This window comes from Aspergillus japonicus (genome assembly GCF_003184785.1).
Source record: "Aspergillus japonicus CBS 114.51 unplaced genomic scaffold BO86scaffold_60, whole genome shotgun sequence".
NCBI classification, from domain to species: Eukaryota; Fungi; Ascomycota; class Eurotiomycetes; order Eurotiales; family Aspergillaceae; genus Aspergillus; species Aspergillus japonicus.
This window is the reverse complement of record NW_020291697.1, coordinates 141,125-160,659: the sequence shown is the minus strand read 5'-3', so window position 1 is coordinate 160,659 and position 19,535 is coordinate 141,125. Positions and strand designations below refer to the sequence as shown.

The 19,535-nt window shown below is 53.7% G+C and overlaps 7 protein-coding genes across 7 annotated transcripts; 3 read left to right on the top strand and 4 right to left on the bottom strand.

Annotated features, from left to right (window-relative positions):
• Positions 1–73: 73 nt before the first annotated feature.
• On the bottom strand, positions 74–3,026 carry BO86DRAFT_193541 (thioredoxin domain-containing protein). Its single transcript, XM_025666695.1, has 5 exons — positions 2,936–3,026; positions 2,642–2,812; positions 2,470–2,587; positions 898–2,403; positions 74–841 (listed from the first exon to the last, which is right to left on the bottom strand). Exons 2-5 carry the CDS (start codon positions 2,744–2,746, stop codon positions 171–173), a joined length of 2,400 nt encoding a protein of 799 aa, XP_025524173.1. The 5' UTR covers positions 2,747–2,812; positions 2,936–3,026; the 3' UTR covers positions 74–170.
• Positions 3,027–3,273: 247 nt separating this feature from the next.
• On the bottom strand, positions 3,274–4,642 carry BO86DRAFT_345674 (WD40 repeat domain-containing protein; the record flags this gene model as incomplete). The annotated part of the gene is made up of 4 exons (XM_025669218.1): positions 3,274–3,590; positions 3,653–4,318; positions 4,371–4,536; positions 4,602–4,642. The coding sequence occupies 4 exons, from the start codon at positions 4,640–4,642 to the stop codon at positions 3,336–3,338; spliced, it is 1,128 nt and encodes a 375-aa protein (XP_025524172.1). The 3' UTR covers positions 3,274–3,335.
• Positions 4,643–5,041: 399 nt separating this feature from the next.
• On the top strand, positions 5,042–7,160 carry BO86DRAFT_402958 (putative G2/M phase checkpoint control protein Sum2; the record flags this gene model as incomplete). The annotated part of the gene is made up of 4 exons (XM_025673900.1): positions 5,042–5,064; positions 5,137–5,172; positions 5,285–5,528; positions 5,772–7,160. The coding sequence occupies 4 exons, from the start codon at positions 5,042–5,044 to the stop codon at positions 7,158–7,160; spliced, it is 1,692 nt and encodes a 563-aa protein (XP_025524171.1).
• Positions 7,161–7,268: 108 nt separating this feature from the next.
• On the top strand, positions 7,269–7,716 carry BO86DRAFT_193511 (uncharacterized protein). Its single transcript, XM_025666694.1, has one exon. It carries the CDS (start codon positions 7,376–7,378, stop codon positions 7,628–7,630), a length of 255 nt encoding a protein of 84 aa, XP_025524170.1. The 5' UTR covers positions 7,269–7,375; the 3' UTR covers positions 7,631–7,716.
• A 99-nt stretch (positions 7,717–7,815) lies between these two features.
• Positions 7,816–10,151, top strand: BO86DRAFT_345666 (uncharacterized protein). The gene is made up of 6 exons (XM_025669217.1): positions 7,816–8,434; positions 8,501–8,583; positions 8,676–8,820; positions 8,929–8,964; positions 9,037–9,649; positions 9,776–10,151. The coding sequence occupies exons 1-6, from the start codon at positions 8,201–8,203 to the stop codon at positions 9,814–9,816; spliced, it is 1,152 nt and encodes a 383-aa protein (XP_025524169.1). The 5' UTR covers positions 7,816–8,200; the 3' UTR covers positions 9,817–10,151.
• On the bottom strand, positions 9,832–13,150 carry BO86DRAFT_391954 (putative nuclear RNA binding protein). Its single transcript, XM_025672707.1, has 2 exons — positions 12,757–13,150; positions 9,832–12,517 (listed from the first exon to the last, which is right to left on the bottom strand). Exons 1-2 carry the CDS (start codon positions 12,790–12,792, stop codon positions 10,208–10,210), a joined length of 2,346 nt encoding a protein of 781 aa, XP_025524168.1. The 5' UTR covers positions 12,793–13,150; the 3' UTR covers positions 9,832–10,207.
• Positions 13,151–13,809: 659 nt separating this feature from the next.
• veA (sexual development activator VeA) lies at positions 13,810–15,734 on the bottom strand. The gene is made up of 2 exons (XM_025666693.1): positions 15,538–15,734; positions 13,810–15,468 (listed from the first exon to the last, which is right to left on the bottom strand). The coding sequence occupies exons 1-2, from the start codon at positions 15,683–15,685 to the stop codon at positions 14,009–14,011; spliced, it is 1,608 nt and encodes a 535-aa protein (XP_025524167.1). The 5' UTR covers positions 15,686–15,734; the 3' UTR covers positions 13,810–14,008.
• Between the last annotated feature and the right edge of the window lie 3,801 nt (positions 15,735–19,535).

Below are 19,535 nucleotides of genomic sequence, written 5' to 3'. Positions count from 1 at the left end.
CACCTTGATTCCACAGGATGATTCCACGGAATGTACAGCCTTGTCCTCAGCAGTGATTTCACGAAAAAGTGCAAGCTTAACCTTCCCAGAAAAAAACAGATGAAAAGAGGAAGAAAAAGATGTTCCTTTGTTATTTATCCTTTGTTCAATGGAGAGAGAGAGACTATGGGTCAAAGGTCTACTATCGTGCAGCGGCCCGTCTCGCAGACCATGAGATGATTCTTGGCCGGGTGGGACGGCCGCAACTCTTTGTACAGGGGGTTGCGCGTCCGCAGCCAGAAAGACTGGTTTCCCACAAAATCTCCTAGATGAGAGGGTCGGATATCCACAAGTGAGACGGTCGTGGTCGCCGTCGATAACGTCGGGCCGGCCTCGGCGCGGAGCTTCTTTACCAGGAGATCGCGGGCGGCAATCGGTTCCTCGGCGCGGCTGGTGGTGGTGGTGTCGTTAGATGATGCTTGTTGTGAGCTGCTGCTGCTGCTGCTTGGCCCCGGCGGGATGGCTGCTGTGCTGAATACACCCGTGATGTTCCGCGTTCCCGTCTCCAAACCGACGATGGCGTCTAGGAGTCCCACGAATAGGAACGGGTGCTGCAGAATCTCTACTGAGAACGAGCGGCAGGTCTGTCGGGCTAGGGTACGATATCCCTCCTCCTCGAAGAGACTTGCGAGACGCAGCAGATTGCGCGCAATGACGCCGTTGATGGATGGTGTAGCTGACTCGGTCCCGGTTTTCAAGCGTAGGAGAGGGCCCGGCGTGCCTGGTGTCATGGTTGAAGGGGTGCTATAGTAACCTGCGGGTGTGGAGCCAACGTATGCGAGGAAGTTGTCGCTGAGATACTCTTTGAAATGATGTGTTAGCGAGCCAGGTTATTTTCAACACTTACTAGGCACTCACTCTGCAATTGGTCGGCGAATTGCAAGAAGCTGTCGTCGAAAGTCGCCTCGTACATATCCAACAGTCCACTTATCAGGTATGCATAGTCATCAGCGAAGCCAGGGGTGGTCCCCCGAGCTCCGTCGCGGTAGATGCGCCATAGCTGCCCCGTCGACTTGTCGAACAGGTTTTCCTTGATGAAGTTGATTGCCTTGGCTGCAGCCTCCCTGCACTGCGCTGCCTTCGTGTTTTCGATTTCTTCGAATAGTGCACTGCACTTGGCGAGTGCCCCGATGGCAAGTCCGTTCCAGGCAACAATGACCTTGTCGTCCAAGTCCGGACGTACGCGAGTCCTCTCCCTGTAGTCGCACAGCTTCTGCTTTGCAGACTTGATAATCCTGACCACCTCGTCTTCGCCGAGACCAAACTCCTTGGCCAATTTGCTAGGTGTCACTTTGACTGCTAGCACATTCTGGTTCATGAATTCATCATGCGGGTCGTTCTCGGGCGGGATGTTGCCATCGGGCAGAACGCCCCAGTGACGAGCACAGACCCCAGCATCTCGCTGACCGAGTACCTGAGTCAGCTCTTTCAACGTCCAAACATAAAATGCGCCTTCACGCTTCTCGGTGTCATTAGGCGTCGGGAGACTGTCCGCGTCTTCAGAGGAGTGGAAAGCGCCTGCTGGTGACTGGATCGGAGCCGATGTGAGGTAGCTGACCAGGTCGTACACAGCCCCCAGTAACTCAGGATTATGAGTGATCTTGAACGCGTCTACATAGACGTCCAAAAGCTGTGCTTGGTCGTACAGCATCTTCTCGAAGTGAGGTAATCCCCAGTTGGGGGTAACACTATACCGCGCAAAGCCATGCCCGATATGGTCTCGAATTCCTCCACGCGCCATGCTAATAAGTGTATTGACTGCCATGGCGGTCGCCCGCTCACACTCGTCCTTCCCGACAATGTCCGACACCGCAGTTGGATAGATTCCCAGACGCAGCAAAAAGGCCAAGTTAGAAGGTGTGGGGAATTTAGGAGCCGTGGAAAATCCTCCATGTACAGGATCGTATCGGGAAACGAAATGCTGATAGGCCTCCTCCAACAGCTCAATGTCCAGGTCTTCATCCGCTTGTCGATCGCCTTGGTAAGAATGTGTGCCCTCCTCAGCGAATTCCCGGAGCTGTTTGGTGATTTCCTTCGCACTCTCGAGGCACCTCTGCTGTTGCGTCTGCCAGACATCCCGGAGCTTTTCAAGGATTTCGACAAATCCGATCGTCTCGTTTCCTGTCAGGGTGGAGGAGTTGGGGCCGGGCCAGTATGTCCCGCCAAAAACAGGTTCAAGATCCGGAGTAAGGAAAACATTCAAGGGCCAGCCGCCTGACCCGGTGGTTGCCTGGACATAGTTCATGTAGACATCGTCGACATCGGGTCGCTCCTCTCTGTCCACCTTGATTGGGATGAACGACTCGTTCAGCACTGAAGCCACTTCGTGGGACATGAAAGACTCTCTTTCCATAACATGACACCCTAATGCGGGTTATTTATTTCCGAAGATCAATGTGACAAAGTCTTGAAGCGAGAGACAGGGCTTACAGTGACATGCCGAATACCCGACGCTCAGAAAGATCAACCGGTTGTGGCGTCTGGCCAACTCGATGGCTTCTGTGTCCCAAAGCTGCCATGCTACTGGATTGTTCATATGCGCCCGCACCTATTAATGCGTCAGTGAGGACAGACGGGTTCGATTTGCGGGTATTTGACGGACGTAAGGTGATTTGCTGTCCCGCAGTCGATTGACGAGCTTCGGCCCTGCGTCGGCCAGATTATGGTGCATGCCTGACGGGGCAGCCATGTTGAGGCCGTAAGACATTCACGTGGGACTAGACCTTTCACCAGTCAATAGTTTGTCAAGATCTCGCACTAGACAGGCAGCCTGCTTGCGATGCGCTCGTGTTAGAAAGCAGCTCCAGGCAGCCGATAAGATATCACCACTTGGCCGTTGTAGCAGGCTAACAGATGGCAGGGAACTAGCGGGGGATAAGAAAAGTGAGTGACAAACCAGCTGCAAGCGATCTGATCCAGAGACCAAGCAATATCCAGCGATCGATCGAAGAGTAAATGTAAACGGAGTGATTCGGCAGACAGACAGGCAAGGAGCGGGATGAGGGGAGAGGGGGACGAGGGAGGAAACGCATGTGCCCGCGTTACTAGTCAGTTAGTAACATCACTAGTCCGCCTGGCCCGCATCCGGGAGATCGTCGCCCGTGCGTCATGGACTCGCCCCTGCATGGTCACGTGGACGGTGGTTACACCTCGGCATTTGACCTGGGACTGTACGCTACGGCTGATTCTACTGACTACGGTACAGTACACTACTTTACTCGATATCAGTCCATTAATCATATCGCTTGGAAGTTTAGTCGTGACGGTCATTCTTGGAGTAGTCTCATAGAGTAGTCTCAATCCTCGCCCATCAGCTCGGCAAGCTCCCGCTCCTCCTCTTCGGTAAGCATCGACCCGGGGTTGGTGGGCTGCTCTTCATCCTCGGTCGAGGTCTTTTGTGCCATGGCTACTGCCGTCTGAAGCTCATCGGGCTTCAGAGACCACTGTCGGATAGTAGCATCTATACTGACACTGACGACTGTGGTACCCACCAGTACTAGTCCTGTCACTTCTTCGTAATGTCCAGAGAAGGTATGGTAGAGTTGCCCGGTCTGTCTCATTTGGGTAAGCATTAGTCGAGCCAACGCAGCAATCTCTGGAAATAGAGACATACCGATCGATTCCACACGCGGACCTCTTCATCACGGCACGCTGTGACCACCCACCCACCTTGCTCGTAAACCACCACATCACGCACATAGTCGGGATGGTCCAGGGTTGTGTTGGGCTTCCAGCCGTCGTCTCGACTCAAGCACTTGGTAGTCTTGTCGGCTGACGCAGTCCATAGATCGGCATCCTGGTCGAAGAACAGTTTATGCACGTTGGTCTCGTGAGCCAGGATTGCAGCGGTACCGGTTAGGTCTTGGCTGCCCTTAGAGATGTCGAATTGTCGAATCTCTCTGTCGCTTCCAGCACTGAACACAATCGGCTCTGGGCTGTCCGAGTCCAGCGAGATGGGATCAAAGGCCAAATCTTGAATCCCCTTGGCGTGGCCTTTCAGCACGGCCAATCGTTGTCCAGTCGCGATGTCGGACACTATTATTTGCGCATCGGCGCCGCCCGAAACCAGAACATCTTGTCCACGTAGTCTCGTGCTGATGACGGACCGGACAAAGTCCGTGTGGCCTTCATAGCGCAGCTGGCGTTCCTTCGTAGTTACATCCCAACTCCAAACGGTCTTATCCCAGCACCCAGCGAACAATAGGCGGCCGTTGGGCGAAAAGCATAGACTCGTAATCGGTGCAGTTGGGCCCTTGTAGATGGCTGCGGTTTCTCCGGTCTACCACATGTTTAGCCACGGTCCTCGTAATACGGCTGTGCCATGCACCTACTTCGAGTACGACCTTGCGCACTGTTCCACCACTCTGAGCCACGAAGACGGCGTTGTTGCTTAAGGGATCAGCAGCGACAGCCAGAATCTTGCTCTGGAGCCGAATAGGGTTTCCGTTGGTATTTTGTGACTTGGCATCCTTGCGTTTTTGCTCATCAAGGGAAGCTCTGCAGCCGGAAGGAATCAGCGAGGGGCATGCGGACTGCGGCTGGGCAGCGAGTTGGAAACGAACGTGGTTTGAAAGAAGTCATCGCGATGACTTGATTGAGCCATTGTGAAGCTTGTGACAGGTACCAGATAAGAGGAAAACACTGGGTTGTGATCAATTGAGTTTGATGAATGCGATCGCTAGCCACCATCATCATCATCATCGCCGACCCACGGTACCATGACTAAGCTTCAGCTGCTTTCCCCGCCCTCACGTGGTTCCTTTTGGGCAAAACTGGCGAAGGAACTGCGCGGTGAGCTTCTCACGCTCGCCGGAGCCCCAACCTTTCCCACCCACAAAACCGGCTTCTTCCGTTTTTCGACCTTTCCTCTTCCTTCTTCCTTTCACTTCTCTGCCCTTCTCTCTCTTCCCCGAATTTTCCTATATCTTCACTTCTCCCTCTTTTTCCCCTTGTTCCTTTCTCTCTTTTCCTGCGCGTCAATCGCGCAACTCTCCCTCTCAGCATGGATATGAACCATTTAATAGGGTCAGTCTTCTATGCCTACCTACTGGTGTGATCCAGGGTTTGTGCGGCTAGGCGGGAGTTAACACCTGGCAGTCAGCGGTTCAACCTGATCTCCAAGAGTGACATTCGGTATGTGCCACCTTTCCATCTCCTGGAGCTTCTCCTGCTCCGGCTCCGTGCTCGCATCCATTGCCCTCGCAAGCATTGGCAATGACTGTTCGTACTGACAGCTCCCCGCTAGCTATGTTGGAACCTTGCATGAGATCAACCCTGAAGCTTCCACAATAGCTCTGGAGAATGTCGTCTCTTTTGGAACTGAGGGCCGTCGAGGCAACCCAGCTGAGGAGATCGCCCCGTCTGCCAGTGTTTATGAATACATTGTCTTCCGGGGCAGCGACGTAAAAGACATTAGCGTAGCGGAGGACAAGAAGGAAAATGCACCATCCGAACCTCCTCAGGTCCCTGATGATCCTGCCATCCTAGGGGTAAGTTTTGCTCAACACACTCCCGTCTCACCCCCTCATCACCTCTGGTGTTGGTGTCCTCTGGACACTCGATCTTATGATGAAATATTTCGGATGTAAACACAGACCTGTTCTGAAAGCGCAAAACCGTGTGGATTTTTCCGTTGCCTTCCTTCTGACAAGATCAAAACACCTTGCCCTTGGCCCTTGCACAAGAAAACACTCCTCTATGATGCAAGAATACTAACGTGTCAATTGGTGTAGAGCATGTCTCGTCCTGGTCCAGGTCCTCAAGGCATTTCTCCTCACTCCCAAGCACAGCAACCTCCTCGTCCGGCTCCTGGCTATCCCCAGCAACCTCAGTTCCAGGGCTTCTACCCTCCCTATGGGCAGCGCTTTGGGGCTCCTGGTTTCCCTCCTGGGCCCGGATTCCCTAATATGCCGTACGGAGCTCCTCCCCCAGGATGGTACCCTCCCCCGGGTCAAGGATTCCCTCAAGGACCAGGCCAGTTTCCCCCTCATCAGATGCCTATTGGACCCCCTGGTCAACACCAGACCCCTCCGCCACAGCGTCAGGGGGCGCCTGGTGCGGGCCCTGTAAACGTTCCTAAAGCCACCTCCGAGCTTCCCGTTGGTGAACGGCCCTCCAGTAAGCCCGCCAGCCGGAATGCCACGCCTGCACCTGCTGCTGGTCAGAACCCTCCTCCACCCCCTGTTGAATCGAAACCTTCCGTAATGGAAGCCGTACAAGCCTCCAGTATTCCCGCGACGGCGGCGGCGCTTCCGGTTACATCCAAGATACCACCCACCGGACCCAGGAGCGGACGTGTGCAGCCGGCCATCCCGATTGCTACGCACTCTAAGCCGCCAGTCCCAGCTGTAGGCCCTTACCCCGGTGCTAATGTGGGAAACAATGTGTCGCAAGGTACTGCTGCTCAGGCGGCCATTACTGAAGCCACTCGTGCTGCCACTGCTGCTGTCGCGGCTGCCATGGCTAAATTGCCTCAACCCAGTGCACAGAAGGCTCCTGGTCATGGCGAGGCGTCTGTGGACGGCATGACAAAGCAGCTCGCTGAAATGAAGCCTTACGAAGGAAATCGGGCTCCTCGCGGCGGTCATCCGCACCCACGAGGCGGACGTGGTGGTCACCGCGCTCCTTATCAGGGCCAGGCGAAGAAGGTTGAGGTTCCTGACACCGACTACGACTTCGAGACCGCCAATGCCAAGTTCAACAAGCAGGATCTGGTGAAGGAAGCTATTGCCACTGGCTCTCCGGTGCATGAAGCCGAGGCTGCTTTCCCTGAAGGCGAGGACGAATACACCGATAAGTCCAGCGCGGATAACGTCAACTCGTACAACCGGGCTACCTCCTTCTTTGACAACATCTCGAGCGAGGCTCGCGATCGGGAAGAGGGTACTGGTGCTCGTGCCGGCGGCCGTGAGTGGCGCGGTGAGGAGGAGAAGCGGAACATCGAGACGTTTGGTCAGGGCAGCGTCGATGGTTATCGGGGCAGCTATCGGGGCCGGGGCAGAGGAAGAGGCTATGGCCGTGGCCGCGGAGGTTATGGTCGTGGATACAACTCTCGTGGCCGTGGCGGTCTCCGTGGTGGTCGCAATGCTCCTCAGTCCACCGGAGTGCCTACGCAGATCTAAATCGTCCCTTTGGTTTTGTCTTTTCATGACTGTCAAGCAGCAGTTCTTGTATCATGCGCTTAGCGATTATTGTTGCTATTCTTTTCTCTGAGGAGTGGTTTATGCCCGTCCACGACTACTTTTTTTGTTTCTCCTGATATCCCTGGCGTCTGATGGAGCATCCAATGAATACATACATGGTCTTGACGTGCAGAAGGTCATGACTTCCGATTGTGATGGGGGTCCTTATGGGTTATGGTGGATTTGGTGACTATGTGCTGGGATGGCTACTGTTACATCTGGTGTCAAATTTGGCGTTCTTACTCAAGCATGGGCAGGTCTCGAACCTTCATTGCAGCGATCTTCTGGACGTGGTGGAGTCTGTTACTATTATGTTTGATATCGTCACCTCACATGGGTCAATGTCTGAGGTTCTGGATATTGTCGGTTGGCTGCTCCAGTCTCTGTTGTGGATGACGTGCGGACAATGATTGAGCGTGGACCATCTTTGTATCATACTACTACGAGACATTATCCTTGATGATGAAATCAAAAGACCGAAAAAGGAGGCCTTCTGGCCTACCAAGCAATTTCCTTGTGTAGTCTCGTGACGAGTACAGTACCTTCGCTTGTAGATGCGCGGATACTCCGGCCAAACTTCCCCTCACCGGCCTTCCATGCTCCTTGACATCAACGGCAAAGATTCACTCTCTCCCCCCACCATGCGTCATCATTAATCTTAAGATTGGTATTATTGAAGCTTCGCAGCGGGGACGGTCGATTCTTATTCGTGTTCCTCCGGCTGAAGGTTGGGTTCATTCGGCAATGTCCCCCTCACGAGCCTTCCATATGCCTCGGCCAAGAAGGCTCGTCATACCCGAAAGAAGCAGTGATGTGGAGCAGACGCACCCATAAATGGGGACAGTTGCAGTCCATTCGGAGGGTATAATGGGGCTTCAGGTCTTGACGGTTCCACAAACTCAATCCACTGTGAGCCACGGTCAGTCGATTCCACCAAGCGGGGAAAGCTATATATACTGTACACAACACCTACCGCAGCCATGGGGTATGTTCATGAACGACTGAAGAAGGTCTCGGAGATCGTTGCGCCAACAACCTCTGCTGCGGGAGACCGTGCTACCGACATGTCTACCACGGGTACTTCTGAACGGGTCCAAGCTCCCGATCAGCTCCCTTGGGATCCGAATTGCACGCGGTTCCCCACTCGCAAGGAACTGCCTAAGATTCCTGGGGCGCCGAAGGATGCTGCATGGGTCTGGGGGAAAGATGATCAGGTACTGTTGCTTTTCACGTTGAACTGTTGTGCATCTCGAGTTCCTAGCTGACCTTGTATACTGTAGCTCGGACGGTTGAATCTGCTGACGCCGGCTCGAGTCAAAGCTGCAGCTGCGGAGATCAAGCTCGGGGAGATGATCCGACTTGAGTGAGTTTTGTCGAAAAGCGGTTATTGCCTCTACTCGCCGAGGGCGTACCACGACCTAGCTCTGTGTTGCAGGAAAGCTAATGCAGCAACAGTCTCCCATTGCACATCCCCGAGACCCCGGCCTTCGACCGCGAGCCCTTCCAGCATCAGATCAAGGAGCTCGTCGAGGACGTGGTCTACGACGATACGTATACCCTGAACACGCAGAGTGGCACCCAGTGGGACGGATTTCGCCATGTAGGCTACGCAGCTCTCTCTTCGTACTGGGCCTCCTCATGCAGCCATTGGCTTACGATCCAATGATCCACCCATATATGCTAACCAGATGACCACCCGATAATCCAGTTCGCGCACCTAGACACCAAACTCTTCTACAACGGGGTACGCACTGCACCATACACATCCCCAACCGACCATCCACCCAACAAGCCCTCAAACTAACCCTCCTCAAAGACCAAATCCACAGACTTCCACCCAACCGACCCCGACCCCCACAAATGCAGCATCCACCACCTCAGCACGCACGGCCTCGCCACCCGCGCCATCCTCCTCGACTACCGACACTACCACCTGACCACGCACCCCGACAACCCCTACGACCCCTACACCTCGCACCCCATCACCCTATCCGACCTACACGCCTGCGCCCGCGCCCAAGGCATCAACCCCCTCCCCACATCCCGCGGCGGCGACATCCAGCCGGGCGACCTGCTGCTCATCCGCTCGGGCTTCGTCGAGCAGTACCACACGCTCACGCCCGCGCAGCGCCGCGCCGCGGCGCGCCGCTCGCACGCGGACCTCTGCTGGGCCGGGCTCGCGCAGGACGAGGACGTGCTGACCTGGTTGCATGACTGCTACTTCGCGGCGGTGGCGGGGGATTCGCCGACGTTTGAGTGCTGGCCGCCCACGCGGGAGGGGGGGCAGGGCGGGTTCATGCATCAGGAGCTGCTGGCGTGTTGGGGGATGATGATCGGGGAAATGTGGGATCTGGAACGGTTGGCGGGCCGGTGTCGGGAGGTGGGCCGGTGGACGGTGTTTGTGACGAGTGCGCCGGCGATGGTTTTTGGTGAGTTGCCCCCTTTTGTAATCTTGGGATTGGTTTTGTGGACCGCGGGGGCGGGGGGAGGGGTTGTTCTTTGGTGGGAATGTGGGATGCGGAGGATGTTGGCTAACTATTTCGTGTGTTGTGTAGGTGGTGTTGGATCGCATGCTAATGCTACGGCGATCTTGTAAACTGGGAGTCTGTCCTTGACTTCCAGGGCTAGGGACAGGACAGTTGAATGGGGTACGTGCATGCTTAGCGGATTAGCTATGCGCTGAGCGATGGTAGTATTCTTCAAGGGCAATTGACAAAGAAGAAACTCGAGTATTCTTTCAGTGGTAGCAGTCATCACGTCGTTACATTCATTAAAGAGTAAGGGGATGGACATAGGAAACGGTTATCGAGCCCTTATCTCCATCGCCATAATAGACGAAGTAAGGGTCTCTCATGGTCAAGTCGACTCAAGAGGCGCATGTCATGTGCTGGTGCATGGCAATGACCAGCAGTTAATACACCAAGACAAAACACGGACAACAGGGCATCAACTCCACCGCAACCTCACAGCCATCCCTCAAAAGCGAATCAAAAGAAATCCTCCGGCCATTGGAAGCTGTGAGCACCGCCGGAGCCCGACCGCTGGCCCGCTCCCACAGTCTCAAGTTTCTGTCCCAACGGCGACTGGGGCTGTGCCTGCGCCTTTTCGCGATCCCGCGCCTCCCGCTTCTTGCCCATCTCCCTCGCCAGCCGCCGGTCTACCTTCGCCGCTGTGGCAGACAGGTTCTTCGGGAGCGGTGGCACAGGCGGGATGTACTCGTAGCGAGCCGACTTCTTCTTACTAGGAGACGAACTGGGACTGGGGCTTGTCATTACCTCCCCGGATGCCAGAGTCGTCGTTATGGCCATCTCCTCGGACTGATCCGCCTTCACCAGCGCGACGCTGCTGCTATACAGCCGCAGCTGCGCCTGCTGATTTTCCTTGTCGTGGTCATCCGCCTCACCCGGACTAGGCAGCAGTAGGCTCTCGCCCGCACTGGCTGATCGCAGATCTGGGCGGCCCTTCTTCATCCGCAGACTAGGCTGAGGCTGGGGAGCACGATTCCTGGAGTTGGAGGCGTGTCTACGCGCCGCCACTGCTGAAGGCGAGCGAGGGTTGCTGGGCGATGATCGGAGAGGGGTGGAGCGTCTGCGACCGCGTTCCTCGCTGGGGGTATTCGGGGAACGACCGGAGGCAGAATGCTTTCGCTCGACGGAGCCGGGGCTGTCGCCGGGACCCATCTTCGGCAGTTTGGGCTTACGAGGAGTGGGTGTGCTGGCTGGTCCGTAGTAGTGGCGGTGGCTGTCTGTGGAATGCGTCGATTCGGGCTGGATCTTTTTCAAGGATGCAGGGTCTGGCGACTTGCGTTTGAGGGTGGGACTGTCTGCGGTCAAAGACGATTGGGGCTGGGGATCCTTAGGTGTTCGTGGTGTCATACCATCCTGTTGCTGCTGCGTACCGGTTATAGGCTTGCTTGGCGTGGCTTTCTGCTGCGCTTCGACAGATTCGCTCTGGTGAATGTTCTCCGCCAGGGAGATCAAAGGTGTCGACACGGCTCGAGAGGAGATTGGGGATGTCGGCCGACTATTGCTGTGCAACAACCGCTCCGATGGAAGCGAGGGAAGTGCGCCGGGGACAAATTTGCGAGAGTATGGTTTGTCGAGGTAGGGAGTCGGTGCCTGCACTTCTTCTTCCTCGCCGCCAACTAGGTCGTGCAGTTCCCGACGCGCCCGTTGTAACTTGAGTTCCAGGTCGCTCACGCGCTTCATCAGCTTGGCCTGTCGCTGGAGCTCTTTGCGCGACTTCTGGCGTCGCACTTCCGCGCCCTCCGGCTGTTCCTCGGAGGAAAGCTTGTTTGAGTCCAAGCGTTTAATGTATGGAATGCCCAGGGATGACTTGGCTTTGCGCAGCTCCTGGAACGAGGATCGAATAGACCCTCCAGACTCGTTCCCTTCTCCCGAGTTCTGTCTCGAATGATGCGCTATGGGCGGGTAAGCCGCTGGCTCTGGGATGGGATTCCAGGACTTGGGAGGAACTCCAGACTCCCCATCCAAGCTCCGTATATAGCTACCCTTGACTGTACCCTTGTAACCGGAGCGCTTAAGCTCCGCGTAGGCCCGCTCTGCCTGTGCAAGCGGATCATCCGGCTGTTTGTTGGCATCAGCATTGCTTTTCCACCCCCAAGCACCGAAGGGATTGAACGCGGAGGCGATCGCCTTTCCAAACCGGAATATCCCAGAGCCCCGTTGCTGGCCCGTCCCATTTCCACCGTGGCGTGCATCATCGCGCAGGAAGATACTCGGTGGCTTCTCGCTCACGCTGTCGCTCATTGTTCCCTCGACGAACCGCGATCGTCGGCCGCGGCCGGACGCACCAGTCTGGCGACCGAACCGGCCAGCAGATCCCATGGACGTCCGTGGAGAGATCTTACCCACCGCCGTCTGGAACGGCTTCCGGTGCCCGCCCGTCTTGTTGCTGCTACCCGCAGCCCGTTGGATAGGTTGTTGTTGATCATCATTATCCTGTGATATTGAAAATTCTCCGCCGTTCTCCAACTGTAAAGGCCACTCATTAGACCGCCGTCGCTTTGCCGAATGAACGGACGGGGATCTACTCTGCGCGCAGGAGGGATAGTTCGACTCTTCGGCATCGTCAAACCGACCGGAATCGTCGGACTCGGACTCGGATTCATCGGCGGTGGAGTCCCCGATGGTGCGCGCATGTTTGCGCCGGGAGCTCCTCTGATGTTGGTGGACCACGTGGTGGTCGGCGCACATGGACTGAAGCGATAGTTCAAGCTCACGATCGGTCTCGAGCGCGTCGACACCCTTCCCCTCCGCACGGTCATCAATGGAGGCCTGGATGTTGGACAGAATCACAGTGTTAATTTGATTCAAGCTTCGTTCAAAACCAGTCTAATCCTGGATGTCTGTGAACGCGACGGCAGAGGTGACACACCCGCTGCGCAAGGGAGGTGGACGCGCGCCACGGGCAGGACCAAAGCTTGAACGGTGCAGGTGGAATAGAAATCACAAGACAGACTGGAAGCAAGAGAGTGGGAGGAACGGAGGGGTGAATTGAGGTACTTGGAACTAACCTCGACCGTGCAGTGTCCATGGGCGCGATCGGCCATCCTTACTGCGCTTGCTTGCTCACAATTCATCCATCCACTTTCGCACCGTCGGTCGGTCGCACACCTTCAGACTTTGCTCGATCGATCCAGAGTCAGAAAGGCGCAGGTGCAGTCGATCTTTATCTTCTTCCGTCAACACGTCAACGCATCAACAGAGATGCTGAAAGATATCATCTACTGGGCTGGGCAAACAAGGGCAAATGACGATAGAAAACCGGGGAAGACCACGCGGGGGAGAGAAGTGGAGGAGAGAGAAAAGAAGCGGTCAGGCAGAGAAGGCAGCGGCGGCGGCGGCGGCAATGACGACTGGGGAGTGAGGAGAGGACAAAGTGGATTGTTATCAGCAACCAACCAACATAACTGGAACTGTTTGTTTACATTTGTTTACATTTAAAGGTACTCCGTAACCCATGTGCCAAGACACCTTCCCGTGTCTGGGATGACAATGCTTCATTTTCCATGGCCCGAGAGGAATGATTGTCTCATCATCGCTCATCACTTTCCTAGTAATTAGCCCCAGTGTTCTGGAATGTAGGATAGCTCCAATGAGATAGATCCCCTCCTGTAAAACTCCTGTAAGACTATTGGCATACCACAGCTTTCACAAATCTCACTAAGACATGTACTATATGGACATCATGTACATGGCATTTAGATGGGTTCGGAATGGTGACTACGCAGCTTGATACAGTATAACTCAAAGATATTAGACGATAGATGATATCTGACGGCGTACTTCTGATGGCTATATTCATTTCTGGCCAGCCTAATGTAAGAAAAAAAAATCGAGATTCAATCCAGCCGACGGGTGACACCATCCCACTTGGCAATCAGAAATAAACAACAATAAACATAGGGGGAATATGTATGGTGTGAAATCCAAGGTAGATCATATACAACAAAGACAAGGACGACGGAAAAAACAAAAATAAACTGTGGTATAGACGTCATGTCTGCTGTCATGACAAAGAATCGAATTAAACTCCCCCAAAACCCTTCTCTTTTCGGACCAAATTGCCCTTCCAAAATCCTCGTTAAGTTAAAAGAAAATTATAAGTCATCCCGACGGGCCGGTTCGCCAAGACGCCGTCCTATATAAAAAGGTGTTCCCTAGAGTTGCGGAGACAGAGAAAAGCGTGACGCTATAAACCATGTCCATGATGAATCATAGCCGGAGAAATTTTAGTGACCATCCTGCCGTTGGCTCGCTTGTATGCTAGTTCGTCCCGGGACAGGCTGTACGATGCCTCCTGTCGGGCGTCGGAAAGCCGTCGCTCCAGTGGAGGAGTGGGCTCTCGATCGGGGCGCATGCCGTTGTGCAGTGGGCGCTCGGCATGACCAAAGGATTCTTCGTGCGTTCGCTTGGCGTATGTCGGTGCAGAGCTGGTGTCCCACAATAGCCTTTGTTCTGGGCGATTTCATGAACAGGACTGGAAGCAGTGTTGTTCTGAGGCCGAGGCATATTGATGGGGATCTCGCCCGAGATCGCACTGATCGGCGGAAGAATGTTGCCGCTGCGTGATGGGTGAGCTGTCGTGTGCTGCGCGACTACTGGGTGCGTTGGAGGATCGGAAGAACGTGTTTCAGTGGGTGACGGCGCTGGATGTGATGGGTCCAACCGGATAGGCGGTAAGTAGATCCGGTGCGCATCTTTCTCATGCTCGGTGCTGGTTGATGGATTTCTAGAATGCGAGTGCGTCGGACGGGCTGAGTAGGCAGCGACTGGCATTGATCCAGACGGCGGATTCCTTGGTATCTGGGGAGCGGAATATTGAGCTTGCGTCGACCCGAAGGAAAGATGCGATTGATACGTAGAATTCTGAGTCGCAAATGCGACTGGAGTAACAGGAGAGGGAGTGGATGCTGTGGTTGGAGCTGGAGCATGAGCAATAGGATGCTGGTAGAGTTGCGGGTTCTGGACGCCGTATTCGGCCGCGGACGGACGGCGTGAGGCCTCAGGCCCATAGCCTTGATCAACGGTACCAATGCTTGTCGACCGTGGGCGTTCAGCTGGAGTCGGATAAGTGTCGGGGGTAGAATAGCGATCACGCCGGCTGCTTATCATCCTATCCTCATCATAATCGTAGTCATCGGATCCCTTGTCTCCGCGACGTCTCATACGGACATCGCGGCGAATACGGACACGGCAGCCTTGCTCCGCAATGATTCGACTGAGATGTGTGCTTTGTGTCAAACCCGGGAACTTCTTCGCGCTGAAGACTGTGAATGGGACTGACACAACCTCGAGGCGGAATTCGAGGAATGACTTTGGTATCGTCGGCTTTAATGGATTCGTCTTCAGCATTGGTGACGGGATCGGCGCTCCCTCGTCCGCATCCTTGCTTTCCTTGGTCTCCTCGTAAAGATGGAAGCTCAGCCGGTAAAGTCCTTCGTGACGCACCGATAGATCGGGAAAGATGAAGAATCCCGCCGGGAAGGGGCGGTCAAGATATGCCACTCCTGCCACGGGCACGCCTGTGAGAACGGGGAACGTTGGAGTTGGAGCAAGTCTACCCTGAGCCATTGGACGTGCGTTGTCTAATGTGGCATAAAGGAAGAAGTTGGCGTTATATGCGAAGGTGATGTCCGTACAAAGCGTGTCGTCGCTGGGATCAGATTCGAAAATTCGCAACTCAACCACAGGCGGAGGATCAACCGGACGGCGGTCGGCAGAAGCTATCGGAGACAATTTTGTCAGTTTCTTCACACGCAAGCGATTCATATCAAACGGATTTGGAGACGTACATTTGGCGCCTGCACCGCATGCTCTTGCCCGCTCGGGTTGTTGCATCACCGTAAGCTTGTATGTAAGCTTCTTCCCCTCACGAGTGATCCGGCTGACGGAGTGCTCCGTCTCGTTCACCGGGGGCGATAGAGGAGGTCTGGAAGCCATGATGAAGCACTAATGCAGATCTGATAACCTGAGCGAACGTTAGGTGACTGCTTGACCGACATATATTCCCAGCGATCGCTGATCGTTGACGAGAGAGACGTAAGCGAATGGGAGGACAAAAACTCACTATGAGACAACCATAGATGAAATGATGCAACGGAACTATGACCAAGTGGGAGACTGATACGCGCAGAAACCTTCCGGGTCCTCAAGCTGTATTATTATGTCTTTGACGTAGAGACTGCTAGTGGTAGATGAAAAAGTCACGAGCCGACCCTGCGGTTGAGTGAAACGGAAAAGCTAGTAGGAGGAGGGGGTGGAGGCGAGACGGGGGCAAACGAGAGGAATTCGCTGCAGCGACCGAGCCAAGGAGAAGGTTAAGAATTAGCAAATAAGCGTTGAAGCGGGCGTCGCAATGGGCGAGAAGAAAGAGGATTAAGGAGGAAGAAATTCGAACTGGGGACAACTGCGAACTGGACTGGGGGAAGAACGACAAATAGCCCAGAGCGATTGACCCGTGCGAGGTTTCAAGGAGGATAGGAGGGGGAGGGAGGGGGGTAGTAGAAGGAGGAGGAGAAGGAGGAGGAGGAGGGAAGAGGATGTTCAAGATGGGGATGGAGGAGGAAGATGAAGAAAGAGTGTGACAAGACTAGACCTGACTAGATTTCCACAGAGAGAGGGGGGAAAAGGCAGAGAGAAAGGCAGAGAGTGGAAGAGTCAGTTGTGTACTGTATGTACTGTAATGAAGTAACTAAAACCAAGTAAGTTAACTAACTAAACTACCTCACAGACATAGTACTAATTTGATTAAGGTAACTAAAAAACTAACTGGAACTAAGCAAGCCGCCGAGAGTGAACTAAAGACGGGAGAACAAGCTGAAATAATACGTGCGGTCGTGGACCTTCACCACAACTACCTAATCTACTTTTACTATGCCAGTAAAGTATGAGTACTCTGAGTATGTACGTAGAATACTGAGTTCTGGCTAATAATATCATTACCCTGCTTTCTGGAACGGGGCGGCGCACCTCCGGCTCTTCGGTCTGATGAATGGCGGAAATGGATGGTATCGTATCATCCCTCATCATCCCTCATCATCCCAAAAACTCTAATCCTACCAGGGGGGCCCTGCAGAAGAGGAGGTGAAAGTTGGTACTAAGTATTCAGTAACGGGGGGACCGATGATAACAAGAAATAAACAATACCTAAAAATCTGAAGCTTAGCAGCTGGAATTCAATTGAAAAATAATTATCTTTCTCTAGCGAGCCATCAAAAGTAAGTAAGTACTGTAAGTTAGCCGATTGTTCGGGTTCAAAAGTTGAAGAAAATCAAATCCGGCACTAGCTGGAGCCGGAGGGGTGGACACTGGGACAAGCTAGACTGGTAGCTGATCCACCGTCTAAGGCAATGGGCCCGATGGCACTTCCACGGGTCTTCATCAAAGCGACTGCGACCGGCCGATGAAGAACTCGCGGAGGGGAGCAGCAGGACGAAAGTTGCTAAAAGAAATCAGAACCTTAGTCATAAGGTAAAAAAAATAATCGATAGAATCAATCTGAATAACTAAAAAAAGACACCTTCCCCCCTCCCCCTCAAAATATTTGCAGAAGAATAATATCAATATTGATGTAGTAGTATGCATTGTAACTTAGTGGGGCTGACGGACTTGACTGACTGACTCTGGGGCTTCCGGGGAGGAGAAACCTGGAGGGTTACGACTCGCGGCTGTGATGTCGTAGTTTAGGGTGCTTTAGGGTGCGACCGACAGGACGGAATAACCTCCGGGGCGGATATTGAATCTTCTTCGCAGTTCTTACCACGGTTGAACTTACTTGTAAAGCCCAACTAAAGTTGGTAAGGCATCGCAGCTATTGATCTCGCTAGCTAGGAACAGCCTAGTATCCTGACATTGTTCTCTAAGCGATGCGACCTCAATGGACGGGAATCTGTCACTAGCGGAGATACTAAGCTAAATAAGGACTAGCAGGGGTCTCTGGGCTCTATGCTGGGCTGTGTACTCCGTAATAGTAATAACACTGGCTGATGAATGAACTGATGGCCAGACAGCACTCTAGAACGAGTATCAAGGCAATTGGACTATCATTCTCGCAAGTGGATGGTACAGTACTACGAGTAAGTAAGGCGATTCTTACTCGGCTAGGAGCTTAAGACAGCCAGTAAGACGGTTGGATGGTCTACCTCCCCCTGCCCCCTGACACGATGCTTGCGAACTCTAAGCAGGGTACAGTACCTGCTGTCGAAGGTATGGAATTGCTCCTGTGCTCATCCCGTTTAGCGCGGAGTACTTCCTATCGCTTATGCTACTGGTAGACTACCTAGTAGGCACTCTCTGCAGCTGAAATCTTATGCTGACAGGAACATGATTGGTGTTCATTGGAGATAGAATGTTTAAAGGATATGACTCCCCGATGAGAAGCTGCTGGAGTCGCTAATGGTCCTGAAAGTAATTAGATCTCTGAGGTGAAATCCTTACAGATGTATGTACAGTACAGTACACTCTCCGCAGTGGGGATGCTGTTGACACTTGACAATCGGCTGCGCGGTCACGGTATTCCAAACAATGAACCTCACCTGCGACAAGTGCGTACCCGAGTGCTACCTACCCATGTTCATTTTGACCACATGGAGGAGCTACAGAAGCCATGGGTTACTGGAGGTAGGATTTCCCAGTCCGCCGGATCGGTTGCTTCTCCCAGGTGTTCGGAGCGCAAGATAACTTACATGACAACAGCCCAGTGGGGGTGGTCAATGCGCCTTTCCTGCCATCCTGCAGATGCAACCCCAGCGCCTTGCTTGGCTCAGGTGTTATCGCTTCGTTGAGCCAGCATACCTGGTATCGCAAACCCATTCAGATTGATTAATTTCCATTCAAGTCAAGTCACTACAAACTTCTTGTCACCTAGCTGTCAATGCAATGCTGTTGTGGTCGCCGGCCACTTCGACCCGACCGAGGTTGGGAGGGGGGCAGAATAGAGCCGCCGAACTTTACATAGATGGTACCGATACTTACCAGGAGTTCAGCAGGTGGCACCACCACACAATCTGGAAGGGTATTTTCGCTCTGAGCTATCGTTGCAGCCTGCATACGCACTTCGCACTGCGACCAATCATTTATCGAATGGAGATAATTATAATCCTCAGACCTACTAGGATTCGAGGAGATCCATCATTGGGGTACCGAACGCAATCTACCGGAAGGAGGGATCTCATTGAACAGCATCATGAGCAAGGATTGTTGAACACCTGCAAAGCGAATTTATTGATTCATTCTATCATACATTGTATTACCCCTCTGTTCCTCTGTTCCTCTCCCTTATATTTTTGGAAGCTTTCGCAATCACAACGAATCTTAGTCATGGTGGTCCTGGCTTACTGTTGGTTTATTAGGCACTAAGAAATCACCGAATGGAACCATTATTACCGGCCGAACCTAGGAGGGCAAACCTTAAATGTGTGAGCGGAAAAGCAAATCTGGCACCGATCGAGGTACTGCTGATCATTACTCAACTAAGTAGGAGTCGGGATTTGAAAACTGGAACCCATCAGCACCGCCTCCAGAATGAAATTGGATTGTCGGATCTGCAGCGGGCGGGTGGCCCTGAGGCAGCAAAAGCGTTTGGGCCTCAGGTTGCTGCGGCACATCTCCGGGAGTCGGGGAAAAAGTACGACCACTAAATCAGCAAAAAGTATGAGTGAATCAGTAAGGTACTGTACAGCCCGGCACAGTCACACTACATGACTACATGCCTTACCAGTTAACTGGCTTGGTACGGGTGGTCCCTGCGCCTGACTCTTCCGTCTTGTCTCTGGTCAGTGCCAACCGGGCA

Excerpts from the sequence above, each read along its gene's own strand:
- BO86DRAFT_193541 (XM_025666695.1), bottom strand. The coding sequence starts at position 2,746 with ATGTCTTACGGCCTCAACATGGCTGCCCCGTCAGGCATGCACCATAAT. Across the intron at positions 2,588-2,641 it reads GGGACAGCAAATCACCTTAC|GTGCGGGCGCATATGAACAA; the intron begins GTCCGTCAAATA and ends ACGCATTAATAG. Across the intron at positions 2,404-2,469 it reads CGGGTATTCGGCATGTCACT|GGTGTCATGTTATGGAAAGA; the intron begins GTAAGCCCTGTC and ends AACCCGCATTAG.
- BO86DRAFT_193511 (XM_025666694.1), top strand. The coding sequence starts at position 7,376 with ATGGGGGTCCTTATGGGTTATGGTGGATTTGGTGACTATGTGCTGGGA.
- BO86DRAFT_345666 (XM_025669217.1), top strand. The coding sequence starts at position 8,201 with ATGGGGTATGTTCATGAACGACTGAAGAAGGTCTCGGAGATCGTTGCG. Across the intron at positions 8,435-8,500 it reads TCTGGGGGAAAGATGATCAG|CTCGGACGGTTGAATCTGCT; the intron begins GTACTGTTGCTT and ends TGTATACTGTAG. Across the intron at positions 9,650-9,775 it reads TGCGCCGGCGATGGTTTTTG|GTGGTGTTGGATCGCATGCT; the intron begins GTGAGTTGCCCC and ends TGTGTTGTGTAG.
- BO86DRAFT_391954 (XM_025672707.1), bottom strand. The coding sequence starts at position 12,792 with ATGGCCGATCGCGCCCATGGACACTGCACGGTCGAG. Across the intron at positions 12,518-12,756 it reads ATGGACACTGCACGGTCGAG|GCCTCCATTGATGACCGTGC; the intron begins GTTAGTTCCAAG and ends TCCAACATCCAG.
- veA (XM_025666693.1), bottom strand. The coding sequence starts at position 15,685 with ATGGCTTCCAGACCTCCTCTATCGCCCCCGGTGAACGAGACGGAGCAC. Across the intron at positions 15,469-15,537 it reads ATGCGGTGCAGGCGCCAAAT|CTTCTGCCGACCGCCGTCCG; the intron begins GTACGTCTCCAA and ends TGTCTCCGATAG.